This window comes from Accipiter gentilis, chromosome 29, assembly GCF_929443795.1.
Source record: "Accipiter gentilis chromosome 29, bAccGen1.1, whole genome shotgun sequence".
NCBI lineage: Eukaryota > Metazoa > Chordata > Aves > Accipitriformes > Accipitridae > Astur > Astur gentilis.
In genome coordinates, this window is record NC_064908.1 from 8,448,577 (window position 1) to 8,465,668 (window position 17,092).

Below are 17,092 nucleotides of genomic sequence, written 5' to 3' on the forward strand. Positions count from 1 at the left end.
AGAGCTGCCGGGAGCTGTTAGCCAGTGGGGTCGTCCTGAGTGGCTGGTACCCCATCTACCTCTGGGACTGCTGCACCGTGGCTGTCCTCTGTGAGATGGACATGGGCAGCTGGCTGGTAAGTGCCACTGGAGCAGAGGTGTGAGGCTGCCCCGGCCCCTGCAGGTGTGCAGCTTCCTGCTCCTGTGCCAGCCAGTTTTCCAGAGACAAGTGGATGGCTCCGTGGACTTTTTCCAACACTGGAATTCCTATTAAAAAGGTTTTGGGAGCCAGCTGACTGAATTCTGGCTCAGTGATAACAGTATTCACATGCTGACATCAGAAGGTAAAGAAACTGCTAACATGTTTTCCTGACACTGTTCTCACCTGGCAGCAGGAACTGTAAATTGGTCCAAACGCGATGGCTCCTCAGCAGAGCCTGGCCAGCGAGATATGGAAACAGCTGTGTCCCCAGCCCCTTGCCTTCAAGCAGAGCCTTTGAGGGAGAAAATGGATGTGGCTGCTATTTTGGCTGACTCGGTGGGGATGGAGGGCAGGAGCCATAACTATACACAGTTAGTGAGCTGTGAAGGACCCTGGCAGCAGCCAGCATTTTCCCTCCGCACGTCCCATAGCACATCCCAAACCACTGCTTTACTCCAAGACAAGAGGAAGAAAGATAATGGAGGAAGACCCTAATTTCAGATGGAACAAGATAATCATAAAGATGGAACACCAAAATAAATTATTACCAAAAAAAAAGAAAAAAAAATTAACAAAATCTGTTTTTTCCCAAAAAAAAGTAATCAGGTTTTCCTGGAAGACTAGAGGTGAGGCAGGAGACTCAGCTAACATCCAGGAGCACTGATTTCAGTTGTGCTATGAATATTTAATGAGCTGAGGAGTGGCTGTGAGCTAAACAGGGATTAGGAATCTCTTCAGCAATAAATCAGAATTCCTAAAGACCATGGAAATAGAAATACAGAATTAAAAAAAAATCAGCAAAGCACTGGCATAATGTATCTATCAGTGTGTCTGTAAATTGTTGTGACTAGGTAATAACAACCTTTCCATTAACCTGAGAGACTTTGACAACAACCATCATTTTGCCTAATACATCATTCACAATTTTAGGGGAGACTGAAAATTACAGACTGATCCTCAGAAACTTCAGCTGTGGCAATGCAGGTAACGAGGCTCCAAGGGATAAACTAGAGCTTCTAGCAAGGCAGGGAGGATCTGCAGATGAAAAGTTGCAATATATAGTGCCAAGACATGAAATGCTTTCTGCATCATGCAAATGAGCTTGTCTCGTCTGTCCCATAAGGGACCATGCAGGACCTTTCATGGGCTGGCACCACTAGGGATGCTCAGAGCACAGGTAATCATCTGTTACAAATATTTTGATAAAAGTTAAAATTTTGTAAGCCTGGTTTGATTAAAAGGTAAAGATTGTAGAACATAGGGGTTTGAAGCTCGCAATGTAGTCATAGAAACTCAGGAACATACAAGATGTGTTGTATACAATCATAAGAAAATAAGTATTGTCTAAAATTAGTTAACCATAGAAACTTTGACAGATTTGTTAGTCTGTAGTGTTTTGTTTTAAGAAATTAAGGGAGATCATTATGAACCTTAGTTCTGTTGCTCAGAATCCCCACTTTGATCAAGATTCCAGTTAGTGGAATTAAGTAAGATTACCAATGATTGTTTTAGTATAAGAATATTGACAAGGTGGTGTGACTGAAGGGCCAATCATTAGAAACGTTAAGGTTAGGAATTAACACAGAATGTATTTTATGTAATCTAATACATGATGGCGAAAATTGTACTCCGCAGAATCACATAAGAGAGGTCAACTATCAGACAAAGTGAGGAAGACTATGGAAGACCACCAGAGACTTCAATGCGCCTGCATAAAGGGACATTTACATACGCTAATGATTTATTGGAAAGTTGATGATTATGTATGACATTTCCCAGAAATTTAGTGAATATGTATAACAGGTGTGTATTTAATCTGTACACTTACACTAGCCAGGTGCACACACTAGGTGGAGTGATCCCCTGTGTGCCCAGCACTGCAATAAAGGAGTGCCTGCTTCTTAACTTCTCATTGCTGTTAAGGAGTTTTATTCCGGATTTTGGCAACACATCCAGCATAATCATAGAGCCCTGTTAAATACCACCCCAGAACATCACTGATGCTTCTGGGGTTACAAGTTCTCCTCAGACCAAGACCACTAATCCTAAAGACTAAAAAGGCATAGCATAATTCAATAATACTCCCTGGTGATCTGTGCAGGCAAAACTCTCACTCCATCAGGTGTCCAGAATTAGTTGTACCGACTAAGCTTTCTATTTGCAAAGGGACTCTGATGCAGCCACACTTTGCTGAAGAAGGACCTGGATATAGAATTTGCTGGACACTTGAAATAGCAAGAGATAGCTGTTTTCATGTCTGGGTTTTCTAGCACTTCAGACAGGATACCATCACAAGCAGGTAACAGCAGCAAGACAGAGACAAGACAGACCTAAATATTTTTAATTCCAGAGACCTTGCCGCTAGTCCAAAGTGCCTCCTCCACTCTTGCTCAACAGGTCCTCACCACCCTTGGCTGGAGGAAGGGGAGGTGTGAGGGCAGGGACTTTGCCCCGCTGCAGAGGACTGTGCGTTCCTGGAAGGCCAGAGAGGATGTATGTGCAGGATGGACCAGTGATGGTGGTGAGGACAGGGCTCTAGTGACACATGGAAGCTAGAGTTTTAACAAGACTTGTTTGTTTTCTCCACAGGGGATTCATTGGTCAAACACAAAAACATGCTTTTTTCATCCAAAGACCGTGATAACAATGCGTACTCTAATAACTGTGCCGTAACTTACCACCAGTGCCACAGCCCCAACTTCAGTGGCTTTTACCACTATGGAGCTCACGACAGTTTTGCAGATGGCATCAACAGGCAGACAGGCAAATGTTGCAAATACTCTTACCAGCTGTTGGAGATGAAATTCGGGCCAATGTAGCCTAGCAGGAAGGCTGTGGTTTGTCTGTGGCTTTCAGTCAATTTTTCAGTGACACAGGTTGCTGCCAGCAGAGCTGGATTTTAGCTCCATGTGGGGCAACAGTCCAGTTCCAGCAGCACTCAGGCCTTGGTCTTTACTCCCAGCTCAGGCTAAAGGAAAAGTTACTTTCTACAAGATTCATTTATGCTGAAACAAACAAAACTAAAATAAAGAAATGTTTGTTTAAACCTTATACTCTTCTGAGTAACAAAGTCACTCAGTAGTCCTACCAAAGCCACAATGGATATCAAATCAGCGAACAAGATACTGGACTGAGCGGACCATTAGCCAAACCATTAACACTGAATCTGCACCTTTCCTCTCCAGCTCAGCTGAACACTGTCACTTGAGAAGATACTATTAAACAGCCTGAAAAGATTTACAATAGAGAAACTACAATAGAGTTCAGCCCTGCAGGAAACCAGGGAAGTCTATCCCTCAGCTTTCCTGAAAATCCAGTCCTTATTTACCATATAAAAAAGTCCAGCATGTTTTTATGGCTTGTATTGCACAATGTCTGGAGGGAGCCAGAAAACCTGGACCGAGCTGTTATGCTTGACATACAGCACTGGAGATAGAGGTGCCTGTTTGGGGAAATAGTTTCCTATTCTAAGCTCTTCAGCTGCTTAACACTGCAAAGTTACTGGACTCAAGTCAGGAGAGCATGAAAATCCCCCACTGGAGAGGAAGGAAGCAAATATTGTAATGCAGTGGTCACTAAAAAATGGGACATTTGAGGCCTGAATGGGGATAATAAGAGAAGTATATGCAAAACCTTCACCAAGAACCAAATAATTCACCTCATGCAGGTATAACTTCCAGTTGTGTGGCATTTGTCTGGTCCAACAACAGGCAAATTGTTGGGGAAATTATTCTGCTGTTTAGCTCTTGCTGTCCTTGCCCATTTTGGTGTGCATGCCCTCGCTGCAAGAGCCTCCTTTGCCCCTTTCCTGAGCACATTCCTCATCCGACCATTTGTGCCAGAGTGACCAATCCCTCCTGTGTCTCCACTGCTCTGTACACGGGGAAATTAATATCAGAAGAGGAAAAGGGCACAAGCCCTTTTCCTTTCCACTCTTCAGGATTCATCTGAGGCGAGAGGGTGCAGAGCAGCTTCTGCCTATCCTATAAATCACATCTCTGCCTGTCTTCCCTGCTCTCAGTGATGAACAGCTGCCAGCCTTTCACAGATCAGAAGAGGTGTTACCAGGGATTATAAAATAAATTAAAAATGGAATACAGCAGGAAATATCTTGTCAAAGCAGAGGCTGATAGAGAGGCTGGTAGGAAAGAAACCACTGAAATGAAATCCTTTTTGGGTAGGTTCTCTCAATATGTTATCATAAGGAGAGTTAAGCAAAGGCTCCCCAGCACCAGCTCCTAGAGGAAACCGAGCAAATGCCAAGCCAAATGTTCAGCAAGGGCATGCAGCTGGTGTGCAATAACTGATAAAGACCTGTCCTAATTGGCTCTTGAAATTAGGAAACCACTGTGCCCCAAAATCAGTGTATGGAAATGTGGGGAAGGAGCCCCTAAATGCAAGTTCAAAGTGTGTGTCCTGTGTTCATAAATCACTGCACTGCCTGGCTGTCCAGTACTAAGACATGCTACAGTCAGCACCAGCTATGGAAAAGGTTGGCTTTGCTCTGCCCAGCAAAGCAGACTTGTCTGTGGGCATCAGTCAAGATCAGTGAAACCAGCAGCCTGAGCTCCTCACAGCCAGGAACTTCCATTGAAGCTTCCCTGGGAAAGCAGAGAGTGAAACCTTGTTCAGCCACACAGCATGTGAAACCCAAGGGGTAAGCAGGGAGAAGTCTTCTCCCATTGCTTCCCCACATTTCCCTTCCCTGGTGAGGACAACTGTCTTTAGAAACTCTACCAGTTACCTGTGCCTTTTGGGAGCCTCAAGAACGCCTTGAAACTGGTTTTGTAGTAAGGACAAGGGAAATGTGCAGCAGGGCTTTTAGCACTGAGGGACTTGGGCACTCAAAGATGCCATACGCTCACAAAACCCAGAAGCAGAAAGGGAAAACCAAGGGATATCTTTTGAAAAAACTGCTGTCTGACCTTGGGCAAATACCCCTACCACAGGTATTAAGACAGGTTATTCGCTGAAGAAATTGTCCCTTGGAAATATAAGTGTTCCTCAAAATAACCCTGGAAATTTTGTTATTTGCACATAGTGAAGAGCTTTAAATAGCATAGTCCACAAAAGGCTAAGCCAGAAGAACATCTTTCCTTGTTGCTTTGGATGATAACCTACCCTTGCAGGCTGACATCACTCCTTTCCCAGCAAGGCAAGTCTCCAAAGCGCATGGAAGCTCCCTTGAACACCCGCATTGGTGCCAACTCTCAAGCAAGCTCTTATTTCAGATTGCTTGAAGTCAGGTGTGTCAGAGCTTACATCCCAGCTTCCCAGTGCCAACTGTCTGCCCTTCTTGCAGCCTTAGGAGTTGTGTAGTAATGTCCTTAGTTTAGCACAGAGCAGAGGAATGCAATTGTCTGGGGCTTGCTGCATGTTGTTTTAGGTACTTACAGCTTTTGCGGCTTTCTCCATCCCCACTGCAAAGCTCTAGCATCCTGGTGGCAGCAAAGCCCCAGGACCACACCAGGAGCCAGGATTTCACCTACAATTTTTCATTAATCAGTGCTAAATCCCCTGTTGCACGCAGTTATGATGTTCCCACATGAACTTTTTGAAGCTCCTCTGTCATCTGGTTGTGCCTTCTGATTTTCTAAGCTTAATTTCTTGGAGATTTGCAGATCAGTTTAATTCTGGGAACTTCACTCTTGGCATGTATGTCTCGAGGTGAAGTGATGGGTCACAGTGTTCAGAGGTGCTCCCCATTTACCCAGTGTGCTTAAAATTCTTGTTTTCTCATCCCCAAAGTGATCCTGGACTTTTGAGATTTACAGGGGACATTTTCCAGGGCTCAAGGAAGAATCTACATAGAAAAAAGAATTGCTGATGGTGTAAATGATCAGCCCTCTGCAATCTTCACTGGGTCCTGGCATGAGGAAAAGCTATTAAGGACATATTGATCACTGGGTCAATTTCAAAATCTACCCTTGGGGGCCTGACCTACTTTCGCCTAAGCTTGTTCATTGGCAGTTTCCCTCCTGCTCCCAAAAGTAGCTGCATCCACAAGGACACTGCTGCTCTCCTTGGATGGAAGCAGGGTGGCATCTCCAGATGTCGCCCAGGTTGGATGGAGCCTGCAGCTGGTAACACTTAAGGTGATGCACCAGTGCTGGGCAGATGCATCACAGCTACCTCCACAACATGCGTTCTCAGCCCAACCCAGAGCTGGCCACCCTGCTAATGGAGCAAATGGGAAAAGCTGGACAAACCCATTCTTACTTTTTTTTTTTTTTTGGCAGGACAGATCTAGCCTGGATCCCTTAAGAGACTGTAATGATGGGATAATTTGTGAGACAAATGTTGCCATTGCTTTTTGGAGTGATTTACTAAGGGAAACAGCTGAGGGCAGTAGCTTTTGCCTCCAGATACTTGGAACAAGGTATTGCAGCCATTTCCAGGCACAGAGAACACGATATAAGGCACTGGGCAGTAAAAGGCTTCTCAGTGCTAGGGGCTGGCTCTTCTTCACCTCCACCTGCCCCATGGGGCAGACACAGTTCTGTCCCAGATGGGCAGCACAGGCTGTACAGATGAAAGAAGAGGAGTGCGCAAGTCCCCAGTCACCCTGTAGCTGCCCTGCATAGACCTCTCCCTCTCGAGCAGCTCAGAGGCACCTGCTCATCCTTCTTCTCTTTCCTTCTGAAAGGCTGAAGAAAGAAGCTGCTCTCATTTCACCCCAAGAATTGCATGCACAGTGCTTGCCACAGATGATGAGATACTTTTTCCCATGCAAAGCAAATCCCAAACTTGAATGCAACCAGTCTGATCACAATCCCTCCGATTTCCCTACACTTTTTTCAGATGGGGGCAGGAAAGTAAGGTGTGCATTTCCCTGCCAGAATTGGTTCTCAGGAATGACAATAATCACAACATCTACTGGATTATTATTTTATATGCATGCATATATGAATTTGTATAAGAATGTGTATATGAGTGTGTGTATGTATGGGCTATTTGGGGGACACAGAATTTAAGTGACAGCCAAATACTTATGTCGCCCCTGCTTTCTCCCATTTGCTTCACGTTAAAGAAAGCTGTCATATATCATTGGAATTTGGGATATTACAGGAACCTCATGATAGAAGCAAATGCTTGAGGGGTAGCTATGTTCTGCCTCTGACAGCCTCCTGATAGCTGGGAAAGGCTCCAAGAAATCAGAGTATTCCCAGAACTGGCATGCAATGGTAAGGAGAAAAAAAACCTTAAACTCTGCCCTCTGCTAAAATTCATAAACTTTACAGGCTCTATGTGTGAAGGTAACACGGGGGTCAAACTCGATAACGCAGTTTGGACCTGTAGTAATGCTGCAACAAATGAGCAGAGCACAGAGCATAGCAACAGCAAAGCAAAACGGAAATCCTGCTCATTATTATTACAATGAACAGGGACTAGAGAAAAAAAATAGGTAAGAAAAAAAAATCAGACATGCTCTGCCCACCTAACCTTGCCTGGATACACAGAGTTTTAACTCCATATTAGTCATGGACCATGTATAAATTGAAACCTCTGTTTGAAGGGTTGCAAAATGATGCTGGGCTGCCTGGCAGGCAGAGCATCGGAGCATGAGCCAGGCTGTGCCAGTGGCCTCAGCTGACCTTGGGCTTTTCGTGTCCCAGTACCTCAGTTTCCCCATCTACACGGTAAGCTCTGCACTTTGTAAACGGCCACTGACAAGCAGGGTGAGGGAAGGTGTCTGCTCTTAGCTAAACCTATGTTTTTGCAGGTTCATTTCCTCTAAAAATACAAAATGGGAGGGGAAAGGCATCCAAAATTTGCTGAGGACAGAGGCAAAGGAGGCTGGGGCAGCCAGGCAAGAACTTTCCCATCAGACTTTTGGAAAGTGGCTTATCTGGGAAACCGCTTGAGACCCAGCCAGAGTCCCAGACCTGAGAGCAGGCAGTGGGCAAGCGCAGAGGTGGAGCTTACAAGGGTTTTTTTTTTGTTAGATATAAAAGGCTTAGATGAGTCGATGCTAACCACAGCGCCTGGGATGTGGATGAGGGGAGCTCTGCAGAGAGCGGAGAGCAGTGCTGGCCATGGGGAGGGCAGCCCCAACCCTCTTGGCTCTGCTCAGCCTAGCAGCAACTATTTGTGATGCCCAGGACACCTGCCCAGGTGAGTGGGGCACAAATCCTACTGCCATCCTGCTGAGACAGCCTGTTTCATCTCCCCCCATAACACAAGGAGCTGGGGGGAGGAGGGGGGGATATGATTTTTTTCTTTTTTTTTTTCATTCAGCTGCAAGTGGGAGGCGGGTAAGGGGAGGCTGAAGTCTCAGCAGCCACTTAACAAAAAACCTGGCTTCAACCAAAGACGTAGCATCCTCCCCCACTCACTAGTGGGATCTCCAGAAACAGGCTGTCCCAGTTGTGGTTTTCCATCCTCATTAAGGGGTTTTTTTCCTGGTGGCTTGGCCCAGTTACGAAAGGATGCAGAGCAATACTAAGGATCGATCAAGTGCTTGCTGGGTCCCAGGCACCCTGGCAGCTTGGGGATGCTGCACACCACAGCTTTCTGTCTATGTTCCTTGGGAAGGTGATGGGGCAATTTCAAACTGACATGCTCTCAGGAAATTTAGTAGAACCTTTACTGTCCACAGATCCATCAATGTCACTTACTGTGCTGTCAATAACCCCTCAGGGCACCTCTCACCTTTTGTTTTATTGAGCTACAGTATATCTGTCATGCATGTAATGTCATATATAACAGCTTCCTCTCCCAATGAACTCCCGTGAAGCCAGAGAGATTCAGTGTCTAGCTCCTCTAATATGTGAGATCCTCCATGTCATCTGTTAATCCATACAACACCTCCAGACTCCCAGACTCCTACCCCCATTGCTTTTGCTTGCACTGTTCCTCAACTCCAGAGGGTTTGGTTTCCTCTCCAAGACATTTCAGAGACTTAATAATCTCCATGAAGACTCTCTTAATTTCCTCAGAGGTGAGAATAGTGGGACTGGGTGATGCGGACCGGCTCGCCATTCTCCAAGGATGCCCAGGGATCCCAGGTGCCTCTGGCCCAAAAGGAGAACCAGGCCTCCCAGGAGCAAAAGGTGAGGCCCCAAAAGCCGGTGATGAACACTGTGATATTAGATGGCTTTGTTGCTTTGTTGCTGAGTAAGGGAAGCAAGCTGAGGCTGGAGCAGTGGCTGGCCTGGCATTGGCTTCTGTGAGTCTCAAATAGGAGTGGAAAACACCCCATCTAGAGATGTGCTGGTACATGCAGAGCCATCTTTTTTTCCCTGAGTCCTGTCACAAGTCTGAAGTGGTCGTGGGGTATGAAATGTCAGAACTCACTTGTTTCTTTTACAGTAAAAACATCCATTTATTTTCTGAGCCTTTACTGAACAGCTTGGGTGGGAGGAAGGCTGCAGTGCTCCTGCAGTGCTGCAATGCCTCCATTGTCTACTGGGAAACAGTCTTGGAACTGTACTGGCACCCCCTACCCCAGGAAGCAAGGGAGATGGGGGTCCTTCAGGGTATTCATAGCCAACTTATAGAGAAGGTGAATCACATTAGCAGAAGAAGCAGATCCACCGCAGCAAAATCCATGGACTGTCTTCAAGATGTACAAAGCTCATAGTAATTCATATGTGTACTGCAAATTAGGAATTACACTGGCGGTACCACTGTAATGTAGCGTCCACAGAAGAAAAGGAGTAAGATACATTGCAAGATTGAACCTAATTAACAAAACCCAGCTGCTTTGTTTCTGCAAAAGCCTAGCTGCCTGAGCTTTTGTATCACTTCCCCTCTGGTAAGGTTGCAATGTGCACATACAAACTGAGTCTTTCCTTGCAGGAGAAATGGGAGCCCAGGGACTCCCTGGGAAAGCAGGACCACCTGGTGCAAAAGGTAATGCATAACATATTCAGCTCTACTCCATAAATCTACCTAAATTCCGGACATGCATTGGGAGTCTGGGTCTACAGAGATGAACTGTAGAGCTGGTCGTAGTCCAAGAAACAGCCCTGAAGTAGCATAGGAAAAGCAGGATTTGGGGGTATGGATCTTGCATGGGGTGAGTACTAGAAACAGTGCCCTTGATTGGGACTACATCACAGAGGAAGATACTATTCTTCTTCTCAAAGTTCCCCACTGACCCTTACCAGCCCCCTAAAATCAGACTTCTCCCCATTTCCCACTGCTATCCTAACCTGTCTCCACCCCAACAAGCCTGCCCAAATGCCTCCCCTCTCTGAGGAGCCTTGGGGTGCTTTGGGGTGCTTTGGCCAGGGGGCTTGGTGCAGAGACATGATGCTAAGTGCTTCCAGCAGTCTCCAGGCCGGGACTCGGCATGAAATGTCATTGTAGCCCACTTGACCAGAAGGATGGGATCAAACCACTGGGAAACAGCTGGCACAGGGTGAAGCAAGGAGAAAATGGGGGTTTCTTTGCAATGGGATGAGCCCCTGAAAAGAGGAAGATGTCTGCTGATGAATTGGCTTTCACTCCATCCAGGGTGTGCTTAAGGTCTTCAGCAGGATCTGCATGCTGCAGACATTGGAAAAGTGTCCTTCTGAAGAAACCAGTTTCTAGCACAAGGTGGCACCCAGTAACTGAGCACTGGTGCACTGAAAACAGACCCTTTGCATGCTGAATATATAGCTATTTCCTGGCCAAAAGCACAGAAGACTTCAGCTGAAACCCCAGCAGGAGGTGGATGAACCCACTGGAAAAGCAGCTATTGCCCAAAATCTCACAGGTGCCTGGCTGAAAACAGAAAGGTCCCACAAAAAGTCACTGAGACAGAGCTGTGAATCCCCCATACACTCCAGCAGACGGAGCAGCAGTTTTCCCTCCCCTGTGTCCTGTTCTTCCCGCTGTTCCTGAGAGATGCTCCTGATCAAGAGAGCAGCCAGGCCAGGGTGGCAGCACCAGCTGGGACACTCAGCAGAGCACCGTTGCTTTGCACCACTTAGCCTCTCCTGTACATTTGGGACATACGGGAGGGCTGGAGCAGCCACTTGGGGAGCCACAGTAATTCACTCGCATTGAGTCATCTGTGATGAGCATTTTCCTCTTACATTTTGCAGGAGCAGCTGGAGAGCCTGGCTTCCCAGGACCGAAAGGTAAATCATGTCATGCTGAATTTATCATGTGAGCTGGTTTAGTTAAACTTCCATCCTGTGCTGTTCTGGAACAACACACCAGGTGGGAGCAACTACAGAGAAATAAAAGTACCCCAGCATGTACTGGGTGGGGCTGTTTGGTGACAGTTGTGCCCCATTCTAGGCTCAGCCCTGGCACAGGTGGTGTGAGCAGCCCCTCTCCCAAACCAGCTGTTCAGCAACAGGGACTGTCCCTATCTCGAATGCCTGATGCTGCTGTCCAGCACCATCAGCTACAGAAACTGCAGGGCTTCACATGCCCCAGTCTGAGGGACCAGCCAGATTTGGGCAGACCTCTGACCTTCCTGTGCTAAGGCAAAAGGCAGAGGCTCAGATGCTAGTTGCTGCTAGTGCCAGAGGAACATGTCTCTACCAGCACTAGCAATAGGGTAGAGGGAAAACAAGTTTTTTTTCCTGATGCCATCATCCTGCATGCAAGAGCCACTTGCACCTGTCACTGAGCACTGCAGCTTCACTCACTGGAGCTTGGCTTGTAATAGCTGGGGGCGAGCACTGCTGATCTGGTGGCTAGTTCAGTACATTTGCTTCAGCTGTCACAGCTGCTCCCAAACCACTGACTAAAGCCCTCTGCCAGCAGCAACCATTCCCCCCTCAGGCTTTTGACCCTGCCTTCCTGCAGGTGCATTTCCTCCTCCTTCCCACACCCACCTTCTCCTGTCCCATGTATCCCAGCCCAACGGGAGTCACTAGCACAAATGTTGGTACCCAACTCTGTGGGCTGGCCAGCAACAGGCAGAGCAGCCAGGTCCAACAGAGATACATCTTGTGTCAGTCTTGCCGTTTGGACCTCCCATCCCCAAATCAGATGTCAGGGGAGAAGATATCCTGCTGGGTCCACCAGCCTAAGAGAGGCAAGGCTGCTGCTCCTTGTACATCTATAATGTGTCCCACCTCCCTGGCAGCCTCCTTGTATGCCTCCTAGGCAACACAGAGAGCTGTTCCCAGTGCCTGAGGGTGCTGGGTGTCACCACTGTAATTACAGGAGTCTGTGACTTCAGTTCCCACCTGCCATTGTCCCTCTGTAGTGGGCTGGTGGGTCTTCTCTGGTGTGCTCAGGAGTGGCCAGGGCAGAACATGTATTGAGTTACTCCTGCCTGGTTTCTCTGTGGCTCTGCTCTGTGTGCAGATGAGCTAAACACTTCTCCTAACATCACAGCCCTCTACCAGTGCAGCAGGATTTGTCTTGAAAAGCAGATGATGCCAAGTGCTGGAGGAGGGGAGGGCAGCCTGTGGAAGGTAAAGAGCAATTGATGGTGTTGTTTGTCCAACAGGAATGAAAGGAGAACCTGGATTTCCAGAAACATGGGGTGAGTTTGCAGAGCAGATGGCAGTGGACTCCCTGCACCAGAAATCAGGACAGGAAAGCAATAAAAACAAATTCAGAGTGACACTGAAGGACGGAGTAAGGAAATATCACTGTTAACCCATTTGCTTCTCACAGCCACATGCAGCTTCTGCATGTCTACTCTGTAATCCAGCCAGGCCAGGAAAGTCATGTCCTCTGAGCACTACTCAAGTCACCTGCCCTCTGTGTGTCCTGGAGGAGATCTGTCTTAGTTTTTGAGAGCCTCAGTGTCCTGGTTTCCAAGATGAAACCACTAGAAACAGTTCTATAGACATGCTGCTACTTCAAAGGTCGTTATACCACCACGCTTGCAGTGGCAGGTTCAGTAGATGCAGGTTCACGTGTGTGATTGATAGTGCACAGTTTAACTTAATCATTTAAAAAAAAAAAAAAAAACAAAACAAAACATGAAAGAAAGAAAACAAACAAGCTTCAGTTGACCCATCTGTCTTCATAAGCTAAAGCCAAAGCAGAGCTACAACCTACTCTGGCTACACTTGGATGCCATAGGGCCATAGTCACATGCAGAGGCTTGGGCAGATCACAGCTGCTCTAACACCTGGAAGAGAGAGACTGGGATGCCACTGAACTGGTCCTTTGCTGCCCCAGGCACTCCGCTCTCTTATGTTTCCTGGGCATGTAAAACCATTTGACTAATAAGGAACAGGACAAGTCCAGGACCACCTCTCCATTAGGAGGGACACCCATGCCCACAAGACAGCCTGGTACAGCTGTGCATCCATTCATCAAGTACAGCACACTCAGACACCTGCACCACCAGCACCACTGTTTCAGATCATCTCCCAAGGCCTTCCCCTATGAATGCCACAGACACAGCTGTAAGCTGGAATGTCTGACAGGGACAATTCCAGTCAATCTTTTGGCATCTGTGAATCTGAGCTTCTGTCAGGTGTGGGTTTGGGGAGGAAAAATAGATTTATACATAATATATATGTATATATTCCAAAGTGCTGTCTGTCCAATCCACAGAGGATTATCTGAACACTGTTTTCTGTCTTACAGGTAGGTGTTTTTCTGTGCCACAACTCCTTTGCTGCCAACTACCCACACGCTCTCTGTGCTCCCTCTACATTCCTGAGCCTGGACAAATTCCTGGATCATGAGTTTGTCATCCTGCTCAGAGCAGCTCCATCACCCAGAACCCCCAAAGCGTCACTGCAGTTGAGAGGATTCTGAGCACCTTAGACCATCTCTTAGAAGGTGCTCATCTCTCCTGTGACCTATGGACTCAGAAACTGCAGTGAGGTTTGGCTCCCAGCAGGTATGCACCAGAGTCCTGCAGTGCAAAGAGTTGGCTGGGAGGCTGAAGGGCTCAAAGCCTCTGGCTTAGGGCATGAGGCTGATGTGCTCCCTGGATGCAGTGAGCATGTTATAACTCTTTCCACTTGACCTCTTTCCCTGATTTGCACAGAAGCCAGGAACTGCCAAGAGCTGTTGAGTAAAGGGAAGATCCTGAGTGGCTGGTACACCATCTACCCCCAAGGCTGCAACACTACCACCGTCTTCTGTGACATGGACACAGATGGTGGAGGATGGATTGTGAGTAGGGTGAGGAGAGGGAGGTTTCTATGTCCCTACAGTGATTTTTATTAAGGCTGCAAAGGATGGCACCAAAATAGAAACAAAAAGGGAGGAAAACACACACTGAGGGGACAGCTGAAGCTCACATCAGCAAGCCTGGGTGAATCCCTGTGGATGCATGGGATTCTCCTGGGACATGTCTTTGGGAGCAGGCTGAGCACCACAGACCCAATCCCTCCTTAAATCAGCAAATCATTTCCTCCTCATTTCCAAGGGCAGATGGAGTTCTGTGAGCAAGGGATTCCCCTGGGGTTCAGTCCCCAGAGACCTGCAGCAGAGTCCTGATGCAGGGGGGAGTGTTCACTGGGAGGGGGGGGAGGGCTGTGCCACACCAATGCTGCAGATGCTTTCAGGACAGGGGTGGCCTGGTGGGGCTGAGGCTCTCCTTTCCTGCAGGTTTTCCAGAGGCGCTGGGATGGGTCAGTGAACTTCTTGCGAGATTGGGATTCATACAAACGAGGCTTTGGCAATCAGCTGACAGAATTCTGGCTGGGGAATGACAACATCCACTTCCTCACGTCGCTGGGTAAGGTCTGCCTCTGTCCCAGGCTGGGGCCCTGAGAGTCCAACCCCTGTACCACAGTTGGTCATTAAAGGACTCCAAACTTCTGGCATCCATCTGAGGCCTCAACAGTTAATCCTAAAGAGCATGCAGGCTCTTGCAGCCCATTACACACAGGTAAACTGCACTCTAAAAAATAGAAAACTAGAAGCTGGGGAAGAGAATGAGCTGGCTGCATTACCTGTCCAGGAGATAGGCCAACACATCTTCCTGCTAGGACTGGTTGTGATGGCAGTCATCTTGCTCACACACAGCCATGGAGTCACAGTTGTGGGCAGGACTCCTGGGAGTGTAGCTCTCAGTGCCTGTGAACACCCAACATAAGATCAGAAAAGGTTCTTCACAAAAAAGTCACCAAAGGTACAGGAGGTTCTACAGGAATTTCAAATAAATCATAATCTCTCAAGTAGTAGAAGCTGCTCTCAAATTAGCTCAGGGGTCCTTAAACCCTCCACCCTGAAATCCAGGTGCGTAGTCACCATCAGCCCCGCAGCACCGCTGTCCACCTTCTCTTCTAGGACCCTGTGAACTCCGCATTGACCTGAGAGACTTTGAAAACAACTACTATTTTGCCAAGTACACTTCATTCAGAGTCTTAGGAGAGTCTGAGAAATACAAACTGGTTCTAGGAGACTTCCTTGGTGGAAATGCCGGTAAGTAAGCAGCAGCTCACTGGTAAAGGCTGTTTTCTAGAGCACTTCTGTTTTCAGAAGTGTTCAGCATTTATAGTGCAGAGCTGTATCATGCAAACTCCTTGTACCATCTACAATTTGGGTCAATTTTTTAAAACTGGCCATGGTATCCCAGGTGCTGAGTGACCTCTGGGTGCAGGGAAGTACAGGGACATCCATCACCCACAGAAGTGTGACCCAGAGTATTACCTACAAGCCCAGACACATGGTTTAGCAGCAAATGTGGAGCCTTGTCCTGAGCAGCACCTCATCCAACATAACCTTCCCAACACCTCTGCAGCAGCTAGGCCAAGTTCTGCTTTCAGTTACATTGGAAGGAAGTATTTGCCCATTACATTTGGCATTTCCAGGGCTGGGGTGGTGTTCAATATTTGCAACATCAGGACTGCATTCTCTTAATACCTGATTTTTTTGTTGGGTTTTTTTAAAAGCAAAAAAGTCCTCTGCAAAATTCAATACCCCTCATGCAGAAATGAGTAAAACCAACACCTGAGACAGCAGTGTTCTGGGTTTATGTGGCTTTGTACACTGCAACTCTGTCTGATAGTCCAGACCTCAGTATGTCTACAGAGATTCTGAGTGGTGCAAGAGAAGTGACACCCATGTAACTGCAAGGAGAACCATCTGATTCACAGGCATAGATAAGTTCTCCGTGTATTTTAGCAGTCCTGGCAGAACTCAGGATACTCCTTTTCTCCAGGACCAAGGAGGAAACCTGGGCAACCAAGAGAACAGCAGGATTTATAAAATCTGCCTTGCATCCACCAAGGCCCAGTGATGCCCTGCAGTGGTGCACAGACACATTAGGTTCCCTTTTGTGCTCTCTATTGCAGTAACTGTGAACGTGTACTCTCTGCAGGAGACTCCTTATCATACCACAAGGACATGCCATTTTCAACAACAGACCAGGACAATGACATGAGCTCCTTTAACTGTGCCACAGAATACAAGGGAGCGTGGTGGTACAACGACTGCCATTACTCCAATCTGAATGGAATGTACTGGCTGGGCGTTCACGGGAGCTATGCTGATGGCATAAACTGGAAGACAGGCAAGGAATATCATTACTCCCATAAGCGAACGGAAATGAAATTTAGGCCAGTTTAACATGGCAAGAGGGTGTCTGACTAGCACCAACAGGTGCCACTCTACAGCCAAGAGAAGACACAAAACATGTTGTTTGAGAGCAAAATTGGACCAGGAAGGATATTACTTGTGCTTTCAGCCTAGAGTTGTGCTTTCAGCCTAGAGTAGAGACCAGAAGAGATCAGTGCTGGTTTGAGTCACTGTAAACACCAGACTCTCACCCTGAACTATCTCAAGCAGCTCCACAGATGCTGACTGAGCCCAAGCATCTTTTTCTGAAAAGTACATTATCTTGATCATGATGGCGAAGCTACTGCATTTCAGTAAAGCGCTCAGATATTATTACCCTAACTGGTAATTACTAGTAATTTTCAGTCTAATCCATATATATGAAGCCTCCAATGTTCTTGCAGCCTCCTTTTCTGTTGGACCCAAGAGCCATCTGAAAGGCACTGAATTCCCACCCCCCACCACCCTGCTCTCCCCACAGGC

At 47.2% G+C, this 17,092-nt stretch overlaps 1 protein-coding gene across 2 annotated transcripts; it reads left to right on the plus strand.

Moving 5' to 3' along the window:
- The first annotated feature begins 8,169 nt into the window (after positions 1 to 8,169).
- On the plus strand, positions 8,170 to 16,779 carry LOC126052505 (ficolin-1-like). 2 transcript variants are annotated; one of them, XM_049833267.1, is made up of 9 exons: positions 8,170 to 8,296; positions 9,121 to 9,234; positions 9,983 to 10,036; positions 11,218 to 11,253; positions 12,585 to 12,620; positions 14,091 to 14,218; positions 14,657 to 14,786; positions 15,341 to 15,475; positions 16,374 to 16,779. In XM_049833267.1, exons 1-9 carry the CDS (start codon positions 8,218 to 8,220, stop codon positions 16,619 to 16,621), a joined length of 960 nt encoding a protein of 319 aa, XP_049689224.1. In that variant the 5' UTR covers positions 8,170 to 8,217; the 3' UTR covers positions 16,622 to 16,779. The 2 variants fall into 2 exon arrangements, with proteins under 2 accessions (XP_049689224.1, XP_049689225.1); XM_049833268.1 differs by having other exon boundaries at positions 16,348 to 16,556.
- Positions 16,780 to 17,092: the final 313 nt, after the last annotated feature.